This window comes from Salvelinus alpinus, chromosome 10, assembly GCF_045679555.1.
Source record: "Salvelinus alpinus chromosome 10, SLU_Salpinus.1, whole genome shotgun sequence".
NCBI lineage: Eukaryota > Metazoa > Chordata > Actinopteri > Salmoniformes > Salmonidae > Salvelinus > Salvelinus alpinus.
In genome coordinates this window covers 58,804,996-58,827,919 of record NC_092095.1, presented here as the reverse complement: position 1 = coordinate 58,827,919, position 22,924 = coordinate 58,804,996, and the positions used below count along the sequence as shown (strand labels likewise).

Below are 22,924 nucleotides of genomic sequence, written 5' to 3'. Positions count from 1 at the left end.
AACAACCTGGGGAATAGTTACAGGGGAGAGGAGGGGGATGAATGAGCCAATTGTAAACTGGGGATTATTAGGTGACCGTGATGGTTGAGGGCCAGATTGGGAATTTAGCCAGGACACCGGGGTTAACACCCCTACTCTTACGATAAGTGCCATGGGATCTTTAATGACCTCAGAGAGTCAGGACACCCGTTTAACGTCCCATCCGAAAGACGGCACCCTACACAGAGCAGTGTCCCCAATCACTGCCCTGGGGCATTGGGATCTTTGTTTAGACCAGAGGAAAGAGTGCCTCCTACTGGCCCTCCAACACCACTTCCAGCAGCACCTGGTCTCCCATCCAGGGACTGACCAGGACCAACCCTGCTTAGCTTCAGAAGCAAGCCAGCAGTGGTATGCAGGGTGGTATGCTGCTGGCAGTTAATTAATTAATGACACAACCTCCAACCTTCAAATTTTGTAAGAATGTGGAGGGCTCCGTATTGACGTGAATGTTTGTGATGGTAGGGAGGTCCTGTATGAACACAAACTGACTTCCACGACAACGTCCTTCACAACAGCTGTTCGGCAAACCGCATGACTTCTGCAGAGTAAATACTGTAAATACTGCACAGCCAATGCAGACGGCGGATTGAACATGCCTCGCCGTTCAGACCTCCATTGTCCTCCATCAGGTCTCACCACAGACCACTTTGTATTAGAGGTCGACCGATTATGATTTTTCAATACCGATACCGATTTATTGGAGGACAAAAAAAGCCGATACCGCACAGCCCTCCATGTGCTCGCCAGAGGTAGCCTGACTGCCATTAGGTACCGAGATGAGATCCTCAGACCCCTTGTGAGACCATATGCTGACACATGCACATTTGTGGCCTGCTGGAGGTCATTTTGCAGGGCTCTGGCAGTGCTCCTCCTGCTCCTCCTTGCATAAAGGCGGAGGTAGCGGTCCTGCTGCTTGGTTGTTGCCCTCCTACGGCCTCCTCCACGTCTCCTGATGTACTGGCCTGTCTCCTGGTAGCGCCTCCATTCTCTGGACACTACGCTGACAGACACAGCAAACCTTCTTGCCACAGCTCGCATTGATGTGCCATCCTGGATGAGATGCACTACCTGAGCCACTTGTGTGGGTTGTAGACTCCGTCTCATGCTACCACTAGAGTGAAAGCACCGCCAGCATTCAAAAGTGACCAAAACATCAGCCAGGAAGCATAGGAACTGAGAAGCGGTCTGTGGTCACCACCTGCAGAACCACTCCTTTATTGGGGGTGTCTTGCTAATTGCCTATAATTTCCACCTGTTGTCTATTCCATTTGCACAACAGCATGTGACATTTATTGTCAATCAGTGTTGCTTCCTAAGTGGACAGTTTGATTTCACAGAAGTGTGATTGACTTGGAGTTACATTGTGTTGTTTAAGTGTTCCCTTTATTTTTTTGAGCAGTGTATATATATATATATATATATATATATATATATCATACACACACACATTTTTGTAATAATGACAATTGCAACAATACTGAATGAACAATGAACACTTTTATTTTAACTTAATATAATACATACACACACACAGCTCTGAAGTGACAATGATACTGAAGAGTCTGCATAGGAGACAAATACTCTCAACTGTTTGAATAAAAATAGAGTTTAAGTTACCTGTGAGGAATGTTGAAAACAAAAACTGTCATTTCTATATGCAGGAAATCCTATTTTAATAATGGGCATAGTAAGAATTGACGACCAAAGTGGGAGTCATAATTCCCATGACACCTAGCAAAATCTGAAAAGCGGTTCCTTCATTTATTCCATAGGATATTTTTAGATTCACTTAAAATAAGGTCTGTGTTTCGTGTAGGCTTACACCACCTTGCCAATTTTATAACTGTGTAGATATCCATAGGACAAGGTAACTCTGATCAATATTGGCTAAATATAAGCGAAGATAATTCTTTTTGTAGAGTGGATTTATGAAAATATGTTGACTTGACTTATCCTAGTGAGATTTACACGGGTATCAAAACGTTGAGGCGGTTTAAGCCTGCACGAAACACAGACCTTATTTGAAGTAGATCAAGACATTCTCTATGGAAGACATGAACGGTAACATAACGAAGGAACCCCTGTCAAGTTCAGCCGCAAGTTATTACAGGAATTATAACGCGTCGACTATTTCTCTCTAAACCGTATACCTTTGACTAATACGGAAACTATCACCTCGAAAGCAAAACGTTTATTCCGTTCCGTATTTTATCTAACGGGTGGCATCCATGAGTCTAAATATTCCTGTTACATTGCACAACCTTCAATGTTGTCATAATTACGTAAAATTATGGCAAATTAGTTCGCAAAGAGCCAGGCGGCCCAAACTGTTGCATATACCCTGACTCTGCGTGCAATGAACGCAAGAGAAATGACACCATTTCACCTGGTTAATATTGCCTGCTAACCTGGATTTCTTTTAGCTAAATATGCAGGTTTAAAAATATATACTTGTGTATTGATTTTAAGAAAGGCATTGATGTTTATGGTTAAGTACATATTGGAGCAATGACAGTCATTGATTGATTGTTTTTTATAAGTTTAATGCTAGCTAGCAATTTACCTTAGCCAACTGCATTCGCGGCACAGGCAGGCTCCTCGTGGAGTGCAATGTAATCAGTGTTAGAGCATTGGACTAGTTAACTGTAAGGTTGCAAGATTGGGTCCCCCTAGCTGACAAGGTTAAAAATCTGTCGTTCTGCCTCCTAGGCCGTCATTGAAAATAAGAATGTGTTCTTAACTGACTTGCCTAGTTAAATAAAGATTGATTAAAGGTGTAAAAAAAAAAAAAAAAAATACCAATTTCGATTAATCGGTCGACCTCTACTTTGTATGGCATCGTGTGGGTGAGTGGTTTGCTGATGTCAATGTTGTGACGAGTGCCTTGTGGTGGTGGGGTTATGGTGTGGGCAGGCATAAGCTACGGACAATGAACACAATTGCATTTTATCGATGGTAATTTGAATGCACAGAGAACGTGACGAGATCCAGAGGCCCATTGTCGTGCCATTCATCCGCTGCCATCACCTCATGTTTCAACAGTACAATGCACAGCGTCATGTCGCAAGGATCTGTACATAATTCCTGGAAGCTGAAAATGTCCAAGTTCTTCCATGGCCTGCATACTCAACAGACGTGTCACCCATTAAGCATGTTTGGGATGTTCTGGATCGACGTGTACGACAGCGTGTTCCAGTCCCCACCAATATCCAGCAACTTCGCACAGCCTCTGAAGAGGAGTGGGACAACATTCCACAGGCCACAATCAACAGCCTGATCAAGTCAATGTGAAGGAGATGTCGCACTGCATGTGTTAAATGGTGGTCGCACCAGATACTGTCTGGTTTTCTGATCCATGACAACAGATGCAGATCTGTATTCCCAGTCATGTGAAATCCATATTTTAGGTTCTAATTCATTTATTTAAATTGACTGATTTCCTTATGAACTGTAACTCAGTAAATAATTTTAAATTGTTGCATTCATATTTTTCTTTAGTATAAAATTGCGCGACTACGATCTCGGCAAAAACGTCAATTAATTTTTATTTTATTTATTTTTATTTTACCGTTATTTTACCAGGTAAGTTGACTGAGAACACGTTCTCATTTGCAGCAACGACCTGGGGAATAGTTACAGGGGAGAGGAGGGGGATGAATGAGCCAATTGTAAACTGGGGATTATTAGGTGACCGTGATGGTTGAGGGCCAGATTGGGAATTTAGCCAGGACACCGGGGTTAACACCCCTACTCTTACGATAAGTGCCATGGGATCTTTAATGACCTCAGAGAGTCAGGACACCCGTTTAACGTCCCATCCGAAAGACGGCACCCTACACAGAGCAGTGTCCCCAATCACTGCCCTGGGGCATTGGGATCTTTGTTTAGACCAGAGGAAAGAGTGCCTCCTACTGGCCCTCCAACACCACTTCCAGCAGCACCTGGTCTCCCATCCAGGGACTGACCAGGACCAACCCTGCTTAGCTTCAGAAGCAAGCCAGCAGTGGTATGCAGGGTGGTATGCTGCTGGCAGTTAATTAATTAATGACACAACCTCCAACCTTCAAATTTTGTAAGAATGTGGAGGGCTCCGTATTGACGTGAATGTTTGTGATGGTAGGGAGGTCCTGTATGAACACAAACTGACTTCCACGACAACGTCCTTCACAACAGCTGTTCGGCAAACCGCATGACTTCTGCAGAGTAAATACTGTAAATACTGCACAGCCAATGCAGACGGCGGATTGAACATGCCTCGCCGTTCAGACCTCCATTGTCCTCCATCAGGTCTCACCACAGACCACTTTGTATTAGAGGTCGACCGATTATGATTTTTCAATACCGATACCGATTTATTGGAGGACAAAAAAAGCCGATACCGCACAGCCCTCCATGTGCTCGCCAGAGGTAGCCTGACTGCCATTAGGTACCGAGATGAGATCCTCAGACCCCTTGTGAGACCATATGCTGACACATGCACATTTGTGGCCTGCTGGAGGTCATTTTGCAGGGCTCTGGCAGTGCTCCTCCTGCTCCTCCTTGCATAAAGGCGGAGGTAGCGGTCCTGCTGCTTGGTTGTTGCCCTCCTACGGCCTCCTCCACGTCTCCTGATGTACTGGCCTGTCTCCTGGTAGCGCCTCCATTCTCTGGACACTACGCTGACAGACACAGCAAACCTTCTTGCCACAGCTCGCATTGATGTGCCATCCTGGATGAGATGCACTACCTGAGCCACTTGTGTGGGTTGTAGACTCCGTCTCATGCTACCACTAGAGTGAAAGCACCGCCAGCATTCAAAAGTGACCAAAACATCAGCCAGGAAGCATAGGAACTGAGAAGCGGTCTGTGGTCACCACCTGCAGAACCACTCCTTTATTGGGGGTGTCTTGCTAATTGCCTATAATTTCCACCTGTTGTCTATTCCATTTGCACAACAGCATGTGACATTTATTGTCAATCAGTGTTGCTTCCTAAGTGGACAGTTTGATTTCACAGAAGTGTGATTGACTTGGAGTTACATTGTGTTGTTTAAGTGTTCCCTTTATTTTTTTGAGCAGTGTATATATATATATATATATATATATATATATCATACACACACACATTTTTGTAATAATGACAATTGCAACAATACTGAATGAACAATGAACACTTTTATTTTAACTTAATATAATACATACACACACACAGCTCTGAAGTGACAATGATACTGAAGAGTCTGCATAGGAGACAAATACTCTCAACTGTTTGAATAAAAATAGAGTTTAAGTTACCTGTGAGGAATGTTGAAAACAAAAACTGTCATTTCTATATGCAGGAAATCCTATTTTAATAATGGGCATAGTAAGAATTGACGACCAAAGTGGGAGTCATAATTCCCATGACACCTAGCAAAATCTGAAAAGCGGTTCCTTCATTTATTCCATAGGATATTTTTAGATTCACTTAAAATAAGGTCTGTGTTTCGTGTAGGCTTACACCACCTTGCCAATTTTATAACTGTGTAGATATCCATAGGACAAGGTAACTCTGATCAATATTGGCTAAATATAAGCGAAGATAATTCTTTTTGTAGAGTGGATTTATGAAAATATGTTGACTTGACTTATCCTAGTGAGATTTACACGGGTATCAAAACGTTGAGGCGGTTTAAGCCTGCACGAAACACAGACCTTATTTGAAGTAGATCAAGACATTCTCTATGGAAGACATGAACGGTAACATAACGAAGGAACCCCTGTCAAGTTCAGCCGCAAGTTATTACAGGAATTATAACGCGTCGACTATTTCTCTCTAAACCGTATACCTTTGACTAATACGGAAACTATCACCTCGAAAGCAAAACGTTTATTCCGTTCCGTATTTTATCTAACGGGTGGCATCCATGAGTCTAAATATTCCTGTTACATTGCACAACCTTCAATGTTGTCATAATTACGTAAAATTATGGCAAATTAGTTCGCAAAGAGCCAGGCGGCCCAAACTGTTGCATATACCCTGACTCTGCGTGCAATGAACGCAAGAGAAATGACACCATTTCACCTGGTTAATATTGCCTGCTAACCTGGATTTCTTTTAGCTAAATATGCAGGTTTAAAAATATATACTTGTGTATTGATTTTAAGAAAGGCATTGATGTTTATGGTTAAGTACATATTGGAGCAATGACAGTCATTGATTGATTGTTTTTTATAAGTTTAATGCTAGCTAGCAATTTACCTTAGCCAACTGCATTCGCGGCACAGGCAGGCTCCTCGTGGAGTGCACTGTAATCAGTGTTAGAGCATTGGACTAGTTAACTGTAAGGTTGCAAGATTGGGTCCCCCTAGCTGACAAGGTTAAAAATCTGTCGTTCTGCCTCCTAGGCCGTCATTGAAAATAAGAATGTGTTCTTAACTGACTTGCCTAGTTAAATAAAGATTGATTAAAGGTGTAAAAAAAAAAAAAAAAAAAAAATACCAATTTCGATTAATCGGTCGACCTCTACTTTGTATGGCATCGTGTGGGTGAGTGGTTTGCTGATGTCAATGTTGTGACGAGTGCCTTGTGGTGGTGGGGTTATGGTGTGGGCAGGCATAAGCTACGGACAATGAACACAATTGCATTTTATCGATGGTAATTTGAATGCACAGAGAACGTGACGAGATCCAGAGGCCCATTGTCGTGCCATTCATCCGCTGCCATCACCTCATGTTTCAACAGTACAATGCACAGCGTCATGTCGCAAGGATCTGTACATAATTCCTGGAAGCTGAAAATGTCCAAGTTCTTCCATGGCCTGCATACTCAACAGACGTGTCACCCATTAAGCATGTTTGGGATGTTCTGGATCGACGTGTACGACAGCGTGTTCCAGTCCCCACCAATATCCAGCAACTTCGCACAGCCTCTGAAGAGGAGTGGGACAACATTCCACAGGCCACAATCAACAGCCTGATCAAGTCAATGTGAAGGAGATGTCGCACTGCATGTGTTAAATGGTGGTCGCACCAGATACTGTCTGGTTTTCTGATCCATGACAACAGATGCAGATCTGTATTCCCAGTCATGTGAAATCCATATTTTAGGTTCTAATTCATTTATTTAAATTGACTGATTTCCTTATGAACTGTAACTCAGTAAATAATTTTAAATTGTTGCATTCATATTTTTCTTTAGTATAAAATTGCGCGACTACGATCTCGGCAAAAACGTCAATTAATTTTTATTTTATTTATTTTTATTTTACCGTTATTTTACCAGGTAAGTTGACTGAGAACACGTTCTCATTTGCAGCAACGACCTGGGGAATAGTTACAGGGGAGAGGAGGGGGATGAATGAGCCAATTGTAAACTGGGGATTATTAGGTGACCGTGATGGTTGAGGGCCAGATTGGGAATTTAGCCAGGACACCGGGGTTAACACCCCTACTCTTACGATAAGTGCCATGGGATCTTTAATGACCTCAGAGAGTCAGGACACCCGTTTAACGTCCCATCCGAAAGACGGCACCCTACACAGAGCAGTGTCCCCAATCACTGCCCTGGGGCATTGGGATCTTTGTTTAGACCAGAGGAAAGAGTGCCTCCTACTGGCCCTCCAACACCACTTCCAGCAGCACCTGGTCTCCCATCCAGGGACTGACCAGGACCAACCCTGCTTAGCTTCAGAAGCAAGCCAGCAGTGGTATGCAGGGTGGTATGCTGCTGGCAGTTAATTAATTAATGACAGATCGTTTGTGAAGTGAAGGTCTTTTTAAGGGAGTATAGGAGCACACTCATTTGATTTTCCTAACAGCTTGGCGCCAGTCGTTATGACTCATGCTGATGGTTTTTAGACCTATAGCCTAAACCTGGGGTGTCAAATATACTGCACACAGGTGGTTTAATTAAATTGATTTAATATACAAACTTAATATACTTTTTTATTACTAAAACCAAATCGAAACTGTAGAAATGATAATGGACCTACATGAATTTATTTGCTGTCCAGCTCGCAGAAAATCACAAATGAAAGCTAGACAGAGCATCAAATTACAAAAACAATGGATACAGGAATATTTTTTGCAAATTTTTGACGGCGAGGAAATATAACCACTTTTCAGTGCGGCCCACCGGACCTTGTTGAAGACCGAATACGGCCCCCGGGGCAAAATGAGTTTGACAACCCTGGCCTAAACAATAAATACATGCACACCTCCCCAAACATGGTTGATGATGCACTACTGCCCTAGCTCTCCAAAACCCTTATCTGTATTTATGGTTTTCAGCAGTTACATTTGCCCATTGTTGCCTCCATGTTAACTACAATTCCAACGGTGTTTTAACAATTTTGGCAACATATGCCCCTTTCACATTGGCAAGAAAGAATTTTCTGAGTAAAAAAAGATGCACTTCCTGTAGCAGTTTTGCACAGACCAACAAGCTGTGTGCCTCCAGTTGACAAACGACACTTCCTCAGATTACAAACAGGTGTTCGGGGACGCTAGACTGCTAATTAGCACAGGTGGCCACTTATGTCTTCCCTAAACAAGTGATATGGCCATGTGGGAACACTAACCCTAACTGGGCTGTCTCATATTGCCTGTTTACTCTGTGGCCCTCCGGCTGTTTGTTTGGATAAGAGTGGCTAAAGAGTTGCGTGGTAATATTAGTCACACTCCTAAGTGGTGTCCGACCAGTATACTATCCCTTCTCTTATGACGTAGGGTAAATCAAAGAGATGACCTCCCCAGAACCAGACTGTTCCAGAAATGTTTTATGGACCACCTTCCCTCAAACGTCTATTTTTCCAGTTCCTTGAGTGTCCCAAAACGCTAGGACAGGAAAAAGGGTTAAGTATACTCTATGTCAACAAGGCGTTTTGAATTGAAATGGTAATCACTAAGGATCCCAACAAACGTCCAACCAAGGCAATGGTGTAGGATCATATTGGAATGCTGCCAACGTTACCATTAGAAGTAGAGCGTTATGGAAATGTTCCCAGAAGGCTTTGCTCTTTGGTTGTTCCAGTTGGGATGTAACAGGGACTATTTCTGGGCTGTGGGGTCGTTCTTTTGAAAGCTCCTGGTACATCGTCACTTTGTTCTTGCCAAATGAGCTGACCTCAAATTTTTCCTGATACTGTTCTTTGGTGTGGGGGAGCATGTGTTGCTCCATGCTGGCCATGGCATGTACACGCTCTTCCCCTCAGCCTGTTCAGACAAGCCTGGTGTGTGTGTGCATGTTTGCTGCTCTTTCCCCTATGCCCATCCAAACAAGCCTGTACTTCATATAGGTGTTCTCTCTCTAGCTAGAGTAAGTGGTCTAGGCTGTTCCCTTCTCTAGCAAGACTGTCTCTCTATGGGTGTGTCTAAATAGTCTCTAGTGGCTTCCTTTCCTCAACTCCTTTCCTCCTTCTACTCCAGTCTAAGAAGGTTACCATAGGCTTTGCTTTCACCTGTTACTATATGTCAGTGGTAATAAAGGCAAGGAGAGGACCCACTTCAGGTTATTGATTCACCCGTTGAGTGCAGCGACGCTAGGGTTCAGGTGTCAATATGTGAGCCTTTTTTATAGAACACACACACACACACCCACACACACACTGTGGGTTTGGAATCACAGAGGAATCAAACCAAAGGTAGTATCTAAGTGTATATTTAGCCTGCCCTGTGCTAAATATATCCATGTATCAACTGTATGTGTATTGTTAAGCAGAGATGCTTTCAGGAGGTTAGCGAAGGAAGTCTGATGTGGTAGGAACGCTGTCATTGTGTGGGGGGTTCTGTGGATTTTATGTATGCGTATCTGTCAATGACGTGTGTGTGTGTTCTCTCTAGGTGTATCCCATGCCAGGGTGGTGTCTGTGTCCCCTGTCCCTCTGCTCCGTGTGGAGGGCCAACCTGTCTCACTGCGCTGTGATGTCACTGACTACGAAGGGCCCAGGGAGCAGGATTTTGACTGGACCATGCAGCAGGGGGGAGCGGGGTCTATCCAAGTAATCTCCACCTTCGACCCAAAGTACTCGGACGTTTCGCTAAGCGACCGGGTGGCCAGTGGTGACCTGAGCGTGGTGCGGCTGGGGGACAGCGTGGTGGAGCTGAGGATACAGGAAGTGAGGTCTTCAGACAGCGCCACGTACCTCTGCAGTACACCCAGTACGGACTCTGTCTTCAGCGGGAACTACGACGCAAGGGTGACGCTCAAAGGTGGGTCAGACACGAGTATGCGAGGGACTTATAGACTGAGTGTCTTAACCATCAGAGAGAGTGGAATCACCGTATATCCGTTTAGGAGAACTGTTTTAACTTCAAACTAGATTAGTCAGACCTCCATTATGACTTCTAGTTTACATACTGAGGTTGGCTGGGTTGGAAGACCCATCCAGCGCGTGTGTGTGTTCATGTTCTTTGGTTGTGGTTTGTGTGCTCTATTGAACACGGCTCATATCCCTTGCTTACACATGACTCGCTCTCTTAAGCTGGTGTGTTTGTCAGACCACACACACACACACGTGTGCACTTATATACTGTATACACTACAGTACACTTACATGGACACAGCTGCACTTTCCTTAGATGGACTGGTTCAGGATCAGTGATGTAATTTTTAACTCCAATTATGCTAATCTGCTTTGGGGAGGGAAAACCTGTTCCTAGATCTGCTGCTTTGGGGACACACTAGTGAGAGGTGATCAAGTGGTGATTTCACTCATGTTCACATGTTGAGTCTTCCAACACGCACACACTTGGAGAGCAGATGCCAGATGGGTGTATTTATCTCATGTCAAATGTGGGTTGTTACTTCTGTTGAGCTGACTGTTGCCCTGTTCTGAACAGTCTGTCTGAATGAGCTGAGGGAGAGGAAAAGAGAGGTTTAATGGTGAATTGAGCTGATGAGGAGAGCTAGAACAAGTAGAGGGGTGAGATTATATTGTGAAATCTAAGTGCTCTTGAACTAGTAGGTGATTTTTATTGCTGCTTTTAGCCGTGCTGTTAAACAATGTTTCGTGGTGTAGTTGAACTAGTAGACGGTTGTATACACAGTACAGTGAGATCCATTGATGTAACACCATGTAGTGTAAATTAGTTTACTCTGGTATGAAGAGTCACCTGTGTAGGTGAGGCAGTCTACTGACCTCTCCTATGGGTGTGTCGACGCAAACACCATTCTCCACCAACACTCAGTTTTGTGTTTGCTTGGCTCACTTGTCTGTCTTATTTTTTTTCTTCCGACTAAAGTGACCTTGACATGTATACGGTGCATTTGAAAAGTATTCAGACCCCTTGACTTCTTCTACATTTTGTTACGTTACAGCCTTATTCTAAAATTGATTAAATATATTTTTTTCCTCAATCTACAAATTACCCCATAATGACAAAGCAAAAACAGGTTTTTACATTTTTTTTATGTGTGTGTGTGTGTATACAGTTGAAGTCGGAAGTTTACAAACACCTTAGCCAAATACATTTAAACTCAGTTTTTCACAATTCCTGACATTTAATAGAAGGTAAAGATTCCCTGTCTTAGGTCAGTTAGGATCACCACTCTCTATTTTAAGAATGTGAAAATGTCAGAATAATAGTAGCGAGAATGATTTATTTCAGCTTTTATTTCTTTCCTCACATTCCCAGTGGGTCAGAAGTTTACATACACTCAATTAGTATTTGGTAGCATTGCCTTTAAATTGTTTAACTTGGGTCAAATGTAGCCTTCCACAAGCTTCCCACAATAAGTTGGGTGAATTTTGGCCCATTCCTCCTGACAGAGCTGGTGTAACTGAGTCAGGTTTATAGGCCTCCTTGCACGCACACGCTTTTTCAGTTCTGCCCACAAATTTTCTATAGGATTGAGGTCAGGGCTTTAAGATGGCAACTCCAATACCTTGACTTTGTTGTCCTTAAGCCATTTTGCCACAACTTTGGGAATATGCTTCGGGTCATTGTCCATTTGGGAGACCCAAATATTTTTTCGGACAACTTCTTTGCTCCCGCCCTGATCAGACTGAATGCTGCTTCTGCTTGCTTCTGCTATGACAACTATTCATGATCCACTGAATGGCCTTCAGCACGTTCAACATTAATAATGGCTTTCTGTTGTGAGATGTTCATTTTCTCCGTACCCGAACACATAGACAGGAATATGTTTAGCTAGTTGGGGGGAAAGGGAGATTTTTAACTGATGAGTGTGACAGTGATATGGCAGCTCCAGGACACTAAGTCTAAAATCAAAGACTTGGTAGAATGGCAGCTTACTGAGCTTAGAGTAAGAAGGTTCAACAGAATATGAACACTTCAAAGCACAGTATCATTCTTGTTTAGAGGCTGAGGGAGCGGGAGTGAGGAAGAGCGTAAGAGAGGGAGTGCGATGAACAGACATTGCGAGAGAGCGACAGACATTCATTGCCTGTCTCTCGCTCTCTTTCTCGCTCTCTTCCCCCCCCCTCTCATTTCTCTTCTGTTTATTCAGCTGTGGCGGTCAGAGTAAACAGGGCTTCTCTCTCTGATGTGATTATCAAATCTAAACCCTCCTTACGCATACTGTTGACAGCAGCACCCCCCATTACACCCCTCACTGACAGCCTAAACCGTGTGTTTTTTTGTGTGTGTTTGGGGGGGGGGGGGGGGGGGGGGTAGGAAAGGGGCAGATAAGGAAGATGTGCATGTGTAAGCTTGACATTGGTATTTAATAGATTTTTCATGGATTATAAAAGCAGTAATAACTCTTGGCGATGAAGAACGAACATGATGACATTTTTAGATGTTGGCTTACGGCAACATCTGTTAGCGTTGTCTGTCACTATGACATTTAACATGCAGTGAAGAACCACGTCGCTGTAGTGAAGCAGCAAATGAACGACGCTAGCCTTGTGTGTGTAACTGTCTGTCCTTTCCCTACAGTCATTGCTAACACCTTGAAGGTGGCCCCGGAGGCCCCAGAGCCCGTGGTCCCCGAGGGTGGCGACATCACCCTCTCCTCCAACGTCACCCGCCACTTCACTGATCCCACCTACCTGTCCGTCACCTGGTCGCTACGGAGACCAGGCATCCCAATGGTGGATATCCTGACTGTTGGCCCAGATGGGGATGTGGTCACAGGAAGTGGCTCCTCCCAGCGCTATGCTGACGGAGGGCTCCGATTGGCTATTCGCAGAGATGGGGTGTTTGGATTGGTTGTTGCCGGGGTGACGCAGGCTGATGCAGGGATGTACGTGTGTACGGGGAGGGAATGGATTCACGAGGAAGGGGGTCAGTGGAAGAACATCGTGGAGAAGACTGTGGAGATGGGAGCTGTGGCAGTCACACCTACAGGTAAAGGGGATGGGGTGTGTTTTGTATGTACTTTAGCGTGTGAAACATTCAGCCGATCCTAAGTCACTCCCCTTTGACCCTAACCCTGAGATATTTGCAGATCTGTACGGTCTGGATTGGTATAAGCGGTGCGATGGAGCTTCCAAAATATGGCTTCCACCTTACAGACGTAAAAATATCGAAGGGTTAGGACCAGCTGAGAGAGAGGGATCATGGGGGATGGTGGAGTTGTTTCTATGGCCCCTACTTTATTTTAGCCTAGCAGCATTTCTTTGTGTTGGAGAGGCTCTTGACCCAGAGATCTATCTCAGCCCCTCCCCCTGTCAGGCCTTTATCCCTGGGTGTGTGTGAGGAACCCCCGACACACACACACACACACACACACACACACACACACACACACAGTGGTTGCCTGGGACACCATATCCCCCGAACCCTCTCCTGCATGGTGAGTGATTAAAATGGGGTGAGAGACAGTGGGACTAGCTCGGCAGGAAGACAACATGGAGGGACTGGGCCTTCCTTTACATGCTGTATCTAAGTACAGACTAGTGTAGCCATGCAGCCACTATTGACTGTCTACTGAGATGCTAAAGTAAAGAGGATTGGAGAAGTCTAACAGGGGCCTTTGTCTGGGCTCTCTTGTCTAAACATACATAGTGAGCTATAGTGAAGTCATCTCACCTACCAGATATCCCAGTCTCCTATAGTAGCAGTATCCAGGATTTTAATTTGAGAAATATAAACCCCCTCAAAAAGGTTTAGCTTCAGTTCAGTCTCTGGAGTCATGAGTCGTATCATGTTTTAATGTGATTTTCCTTGACTTTTCTTTCCGTAGCTTTGAAACTCTGTTAACATTCAGCCTAAATCGTTCTCGGCGTATATTCATTTTTAATTGTTACCAATTTATACTTGACATTTTGTGGGTTCTAGAGCTTTTGAAATTGGCTTTTTAATAAATAGTAATCCTTGATCTTCTATATGTGGGTCTTTCAACTTCTCACTGTTGGTTCTTTTGATCTGGATGGTTTTAATCAAGTTTTACATTTTGAATCCTTTCTACTCCGTCTTCTCGACGTGTAGAGTACTTGTATCTCCATATCCAACTGTGCTAGAGTGTTCTATATTTTCACCATATTGCTGCTACTTATCCAACCGGTCCAGTTCTACAGGTGTCTAGCAGTTAGGACCTGGGGGTTGTTTCCTTGTTTATTGGTTCTAACGGCAGCCATTTTGTCTTCTCCCTCCGCCTTCCAGCTCGTTCCCTGTCTGTCGTGGCCAAGTCCAACACCACGCTCAACATGGACGACACCCTGACCCTCACCTGCCTGGTCTCCGCCGGCAACTTGGCCTCCCTGGCCCTGGAGGTCACCTGGCTTGTGGACGGACGCACAGCGGTCAGCCTGGGCCGTGACGGGGTGGTCTCAAACGGGTCCCCCTCGGTGGGGCTGGAGCGGACGGGGCCAGGGGAGTTTAGGCTGGTGGTGAGGGGGGTAAGGGGGTCTGACAAGGGGATGTACTCCTGTAGGGTCCGGGCCTGGGTCGGAGGAGGAGGAAGATGGTACCAGGCTGCAGAGAAGACCTCCAACCCAGTACAAGTTCTAGTCACACAGATCAGTGAGTGAAAGTGCTGTTAAAATATCTGCTGTATGTTTTTCAGGTCTTGAAATGCAGTCCAACCAAGATTACCATATCTAACATACTATTAATAGCATTGGCCTCTCACTAGGCTTACTTTGAACACACATGCTTCACCATGGCAGTACATCAGTGATTCCTTGTACTACACAGGGACACACAGGAACGAACACACACACACACACACACACATCACACACAGGCACCCGCAGAGTGAGCCTATCCATTAGTCAAGCCTTTTTTCTGACATACCTGCCCCCACAGTGAAAAATATTGATTATTCATGCCTGTTAAGGCCTAGCTAACTCGTTTCTCTGGTTTTACACCCTGTTTCGCTCGCTCCCTCTCTATTTAACCAGGCAAGTCAGTTAAGTACAAATTCTTATTTACAATGACAGCATGGTCGCTCTGTGACCTAAGCGGTGGTGTAGGGTGTATCTGTATATGACCTGACAGGTTCAAGGTGCCGTGGTGTCACTCATGCCATCCTTCAGAGTGTGTGGGTGGTCGTGTAGGGATTCATTAGTGACCACCGTAGCAAAACATTTTGCAATGGATAAGTTCATGTCGTCCCTCCCAGTTTGGTATAGATTTTCATGACCTTTTAGGCCAGTGGTTCTCAACTGGTTTTTCCTCGGGATCCAAATTGAACCAGGTTGTCTCAGTCCCGACCCAATATTCTCATCGCGGAAAGAATTGGCAAAATACAATCTGGGTTTAAATGTTTATATAGATAGTAAATGTAGCAATTATATGACAAGGGAACAACATTCCAACCTCTTGTCATTAATTAAATACTGCCCATATTCTTGATGAAGAATGCTAATGATAGGTTTGCATTTCTGAACTTTAAATGTTATAAATCATTAGTTGTAATAGAGGCCTGAGGGGCTACACCAGAAGTTGGTTAAGCTTGGAATGTACTGAGTGTAGTGAAAATGATCACGTGGCAGGCATTGATAAGGGGAGAGCGCCATGGATTAGTGATGAAAGGGGTCCAGGTCAGGTCATGTTAAGGGAGAAAAAAGTTTATGGCCTGTATCACTTAGTTTCCTGCCTAGCAAGGAAGATACAATGTTTGTTCAGATGTGTAGGAGGAGACTCGGGCATAGGAGAAAGGGTTAAATATCAGTGCGTGTGTGAATGTCTTTGTCTAATGCAGCTGTATTGACAGCTCTGGGAAGAATAAACTTGGTTTGAGCTTTCATAGTGTCTTGAGTTTTTACACTGAAAATTAGTAATTAGTAATAAACTCACTGGTTTGATGCTTCCAAAATCAACCAAAATAGCATTACTAATAGCGTTGTATATTGAAAACACTCTGAAGAAACCTCCTGTGACGCAAATTTGCGTCGCGATCCAGCAGTTGAGAATCGCTGCTTTAGGCTACGTGTTGTATTTCTGTGTGAGGAAGTGCCATAAAGTCCATTGGGTTAGCATTAGCATGATAAGCAACCCCACTGCTCCTAGTGTATGAAACCATATTAGAATTCAGATCTTGAATGTTCCACACAGTAGCTGTTTGTGCTGCAGTAGCTGTGGGGTTAAATCTGCTCTGGAACTAGGTCTGCCTGGTGCTGGTTCTCTAGAGTCCCAAACATGACGCTCCTCTGACACACACACACCAAACGCTGTGCAGTGAAAACGGTCATGGAGGTAAGGAATGTGTAGCCAGAGGCCAGAGTGTAGGAGTTCCCTCTAGTACCATAGAGCCCTACACCAACACAGACTCACCAGCGACATGTATGTGTTGGTGGTTACTAGATGTCAGTTTTCTGTCTGCCATTGTGCATGTTGAGAGAAGTGCCCTGGGTTAAGCCTAGTGGGAGAGGGTCGTAGGCAAGGCCAGACATCAATGGAAGAGGAACTCTGCCTACGTCTGGAAGACAGAGACACACATTCACACTTGCACCCAAATCCCATCAAATTCAGACCTACTACGCTGAGGAAATGGTAGAATACAGTGCCTTTGGAAAGTATTCAGACCCCTTGACTTTTTCCACATTTTGTTACGCAACAGCCTTATTCTAAAATTGATTAAATAAAAAGACATCCTCAGCAATCTACACACAATACCCATGACAAAGCGAAAACAGGTTTTAAAAATGTTTGCACATTTATTTAACACTAGAAATACCTTATTTACATAAGTATTCAGACCCTTTGCTGTGAGACAAATTGAGCTCAGGTGCGTCTTGTTTCCATTGATCATCCTTGAGATGTTTCTACAACTTGATTGACCAAGAACCCAATTGTCACTCTGACAGAGTTCCTTTGTGGAGATGGGAGAAATTTCCAGAAGGACAACCATCTCTGCAGCACTCCACCCATCAGGCCTTTATGGTTGAGTGGCCAGACGGAATCCACTCCTCAGCAAAAGGAACATGACAGCCCGCTTGGAGTTATCCAAAAGGCACCTAAAGACACTCAGACCATGAGAAAAAATATTCTCTGGTCTGTTGAAACCAAGATTAAACTCTTTGGCCCTTATGCCAAGCGTCACGTCTGGAGGAAACCTGGCACCATCCCTACAGTGAAGCATGGTGGTGGCAGAATCAGACTAGGTTGAAGGTTCACCTTCCATCTGGACAATGACCCTAAGCACACAGCCAAGACAACACAGGACAAACCAGGAGTGTAGGGACAAGTCTCAATGTCCTTGAATGGCCCAGCCAGAGCCTGGACTTAAACCTGAATGAACATCAATGGAGAGACCTGAAAATAGCTGTGCATCAACACTCCCCATCCAACCTGACAGAGCTTGAAAGGATCTTCAGAGAAGAATGGGAGAAACTCCCAAAGTACAGGTGTGCCAAGCTTGTAGCGTCATACCCAAGAAGAATCGAGGCTGTAATCGCTGCCAAAGGTGCTTTAAAAAAGTACTGAGTAAAGGGTCTGAATACTTATGTAAATTTACGTTTTTGTTTTGTTTTTTGCTAATTTATCATCTAAATAGCAAAATACCCCATAATGCTTGTCATTCTGGGGTATTGTGTGTAGAATGAGGGCGGGGGGACTATTTAATACAATTTAGAGTAAGGCTATAACCCAACAAAATGGTGGAACAAGTCAAGGGGTCTGAGTACTTTCTGAATCCACTGTATGTAGTAACGCGCGCACACACACTCTATCCAGGATACCTCCAACCACCATAAACCTCTCTGTCCAACAGTAGAGGTGTAGTATAAAGAGTTGGAAGTCACTGTGTCCTTGTAATCCCCTATGGAGCTACAGAGGGGGCTACCCTGGTGAGTCTTTCCTTGACTGATTGGTACTATTCTTTGACTCTACACTGCAGTCCATCACAACAATAGGTACTGTATGTCACAATGATGACGGAAGCATGACACACACACCCACACCACAGGCGGCACCTTAGTTGTGGAGGACGGGCTCATAGTAATCACTGGAACGGAATCAACGGAATGGTAACGTAAACATGGTTTCCAAGTGTTTATCATTCCGTTTACTCCATTCCAGCTATTATTATGAGCCGTGCTCCCCTCGGCAGCCTCCTGTGGTTGCACACACACTTAATGAGCCATTCTTAAAGGTGCAATTTGCAGAAATCCTGTTTGCTAATATTCTAATAGTTCGCCTAATTTCAGTTTGTGACAAAACAAGCAGTCATTCTATAGATAATCACACTACCACCTAAACTGCTGTGAAATACCTTTTCAATAGCCCAAAATCTTGTTTCTAGTTGTTTGAGGCTGTTGCACAAAACCGAAAGTAAACGATGCCAAAACTTTCAATGAGGATGACAGATTTGTAACTCACATTTCTATGTGAATTTGGTTGGGTCGCCCAAAAAGTGACATATTACAACTTTAAGCTGCAGTTATTCTTCCTCCATCCTACAAACTCCCCCTGTGGTGTTAGTGCTGTGTCACCTCTCCCATACAATCACCCAGAGTCACCATAGAGTTCAATGGGTTCTCTCCAGTAGAGGCTCCACAGAGGGGAAGGACTATCCTCCGTGAATTTCATCAAAATAAACAGTTAAACATGAATGTTACACTTTTTAGATAAAACAATACAAAATATATTCACCAAATCATTGATTTAAACACACTGTTTTGCAATAAAGGTCTACAGTAGCCTCAGCAGCACTCTGTGGGGTAGCACCATGGTGTACTAATGATTTACACCCTAGATCAGCTAGATGCAGGCAAGGGTGTTGAAGGTGATATTGAATGTGTCACTGTCTCTCACCTTGATTACAAAAAATTACCTTGACCTGTGCACCTATGTTGACTTTCAGTCATAGGCTAGGTTGTAGCAACCTCATGATTGGTATAGGGAAGATTTGCGTATCATGTAATAGCCTAAACCTGACAATGTTACATTGCGCTGTGGGTGAATCCAATATGCTGGAACAGAAAATAAGGCTCTTGTGATCATAAAATAAATGATCATTCTCCCTCATCACTGGTTCTCTCTCCATATCACCTTCATGTCTGAGTCAGGCTTCAGGATGCTCAGTGGCTGCTGTCTGCTGAGGAAGTGAAGGAAAAGTGATGATGGAGGATGTTGACAGGGTGGAGACTGGGTGGAGGAATGCACTCTGGGTCATATCTGGTTCAACACAGACACACACCACATGCTCAAACACCCCAGTGAAACCAGAGACCCTCCGATGAAGGCCGGAGCTTTTTGGCAGTGGAGAGGGTCCTTTGAGAACATTCCTTGGAACATGCTTAGTCCCTTTTCTTTCTCTCTCGCTCTCCTTTTCTCTCGCCTCGCTCATCCATCTGTCTCTGTCTTCACACCAGATAGAACACCTGCTTGCTCGGTCCTAATAATTAAATCTCCCCTTGGCGTTTTAGTTTGAGTTGCCCAGCATGTGTGTGTGTGTGTGTGTGACACACTAACTATATTAGGTGTGTGTGTGCAGACACGTACGCTTGGGTGTGTTTATTATTTATCGGCACCATTGTTTAACTATTTTCATGAAGTATACAGAATTTCATTAGTTACGTCTGTTTGTGTGGTAGTCAGTATGAACAGGTGAACTCTAGTACGTTAGTAAACGTCTCTAGAGTTGAGTTGGTCAGGTAGTTCCTGTCTGTTATAAACAGATGTTAACACACCAAAACGGAGCAGAACTCCACACTCAAACGTCACACACTGTGTCGCACTCTTAGCTCCCAGGGAAACATGGTGGCTGAAGTATATTGTTCCCTTACTGTACGAGGTCAAAGTACAACACATTTTATGTTCTTACCTGAACTTCGTGCTGACGTAAGATTGGATGACCTATTTCAAACACAGGCCAGGCTGTGTTTACCGTTGAAACTCCAGACCTGTATTAGCAGTGAGTCACTCACACACGCACACACATCCCCCCCCAGAGATACCTGGCAGTTAACACTGCGTCAGCTTGCCCCTGCTGACACAACCCTAAGACAGGTCTGTTCCAAATCAATTGAAACACAAACTGTTTTTTTCAGAGCTTTTAATCAACTGAAATGTCCTCCGAAGTGTTAGTCTGTTTAGTGAATGTGTGTGTGTGTGCTTGTAGTTTTTTTTATAGGTCACACTCTTAAGGCAAGCACATAATCCTGAATGTGGTTAGCTTGTAGATCAGTGGTTGTCAACCCCTATGCTGTGCTAGGCTATACCCAAACCATGTCTGTTTTTCAATATGACCTTTCAAGTAAACAGAGCTGTGGTTCTAGCTAGAGTGCATGGCACACCAGTCTTTAGACACAACCCAGCAGTAGGTCCATATAATTACATGCATATATGTATGAAGAACATTTCATGTATTCTACATCTCTATGGTCCATACCAACCAGTTGGGAACCACAGCCAGGCTAATGGAAACCTAGTTGTGTTGTTCGGTTTCAAAATGTGCATTAGTCTTGTTTTGTTGAGGGCCATTACCTTCTTCATCAGAGCAGAGTAGTGTTCTTCACTGCCTGGTATCAGCTCTCTACTGGGTGGACTAGATATCAGCTTTCTATTCCCTTAACAAATGGCCCTGGAACAGCTCTTGTCCTGTGCATAATGCCTCGGTTTATCCGGTCTTGGGTAAGTAGGGGTGGGTGTGCACCTGTGTACTTGTGTGGGCACGTGAGTTTGTTATGGTGTATGTTTCGTTCCATTTGTAGGCCAGTAGCAGGAAATGTGTTTGAGTCGTTCTGCAGTGTGAGTCTTCCTTTGGTCTATTAATGGAGCTACGGTGTGTGTGTGGTGTGTGTGTGTGTGTGAGAGAGAGGGATGAGGGGGATGAGAGCGGAGGAATGGGCACATGGGTAATTGGCGGGGATTCTCTCCTCACAAAGGATGATTTTCGCAGATGAGCTTGTGATGATCCTCACAGCAGTGTAGCAGATGGTGACAGTGCATGATTCAGCCCCTGTGACGTCCAAATGACACAACGTGGAAAACCCATGACCACACACACACACACACACACACTAATCGAGAGCAAGGAATATGTGTGTTCCCTGTTCATTGGAGCATAAAGGGACAATCTGTAGACTAGAGGTCTGACTGAGATACCAGCCGCTGACACTTAACATTGATACACTGTGTGTGTAAGCCTTGGTTGTTTCATACTGATACACTGTGTTTGAGAAGTCTGATTGCCCCTTTTGCGTGCGCACACACACTAGGAATGGGGTTTAGAAATAATTTCACTATTTGAATAATATCAATCATTTTTGTCAGATATCCGGATATTCGTAATACTTTTTGTATGTTATTTATTGCTTAAGTTTTGAACCTGAACACTGCTGTGGGAAGGAGAGAGGCTGGGGCTCTGCTGAGGGGCCAGTGAGATGGGAGCTAGCGAGACGAGTACCCAAGGCAACGCGACTACAGCCAAGACAAGCTAACGTGTAGAAGCAATTTATCATCCCATATATCAATACCTGTCTGGATTGTAGGAGCCTAGAAGCTAGCTAGCCAGCTATAGCTAGCTAGGCTAATTGAGGCCATATGCTGTGCTTTCTCCCCAACCCCGTTCAGATAAAACAGCCTACCTGTTGGTTATTTTTTTTCTATCTTGCACTGCATTAGTGAACTCTCATTTCACTTGCTACACATTGAGCCTCTTTGCCGCTTTGATTGGCCAACATAAACAACAAGCTACACACGTGAAGGCTACCGGTTGGCTACCAGTCTTTTATGGGGAGCATGTCATGAATTACATTAAAGTTTGTTTTTATTAAATTCATAATTTCATAGGTCATGGTATAACAATGTCACATGGATATTTTACCTTGGAAAAATACTTTAAAAACACTTTTTTCTCTCACAAAAAATGAATACTCACAATTATTTGAATACTAACGCAAGTTCAGATATTCAAATAACCAGGCACATCCCTAACGCACACACACACCCCCCCCATTGGATTCATGGCTACAGACAGGGAAGAGCTCTGATCACCACTACTTTAGTGGATGTGAAGTGGCTTCCAGATTATTCTGATCTGGTTCTGTATGCAGCAGGAGTCAACATGTTACACTACCCTGAATGCCCTAAGGTGGATGTTATTTCACCATGTCCCTTTACTGACATTTAGAGTCTGTTTATTAATGTTTCTCTCTTCTCTTCCCCCCACCCCCATCTTTCTATCCCTCCCTCCAGAGCCTAATTTCGCAGTGACCCTTACCCCCTCGTCGACCCCGCAGGTCACAGGTGACCCCACAGAGCTGGCGTGTCATGTGACCAACATCACCCACTTCCTTGCAGGGGGCCGACTGGGCGTGGCCTGGGAGTACACACCACTTCCTGGTCCACCCGGCGACCGCCTAACAACCACACAGACCACACTCCCTATTGGTTCCCTGGATGCCCACGGCAACCTGAAGTCTGGGACGCTGTACCGTGATAGGTTGGAGTCTGGTGCCATCGTTCTGACCCGAGTAGAGCCGGATACATTCAAGCTCCGCTTCCTACGCACACAGGTATGTGTGTGTGTGTGTGTGTGTGTGTGTACGCGTGCATATGCACGCATG

At 44.3% G+C, this 22,924-nt stretch overlaps 1 protein-coding gene across 1 annotated transcript in view; it reads left to right on the top strand.

Moving 5' to 3' along the window:
• Positions 1 to 22,924, top strand: part of ptgfrnb (prostaglandin F2 receptor inhibitor b) — a 75,459-nt gene that overhangs the window by 19,882 nt on the left and 32,653 nt on the right. Inside the window, exons 2-5 of the mRNA XM_071329971.1 lie at positions 9,843 to 10,211; positions 12,903 to 13,313; positions 14,571 to 14,930; positions 22,554 to 22,873. Of these exons, the coding sequence (XP_071186072.1) occupies positions 9,843 to 10,211; positions 12,903 to 13,313; positions 14,571 to 14,930; positions 22,554 to 22,873 (1,460 nt within the window). The remainder of the gene's footprint in view (positions 1 to 9,842; positions 10,212 to 12,902; positions 13,314 to 14,570; positions 14,931 to 22,553; positions 22,874 to 22,924) is intronic.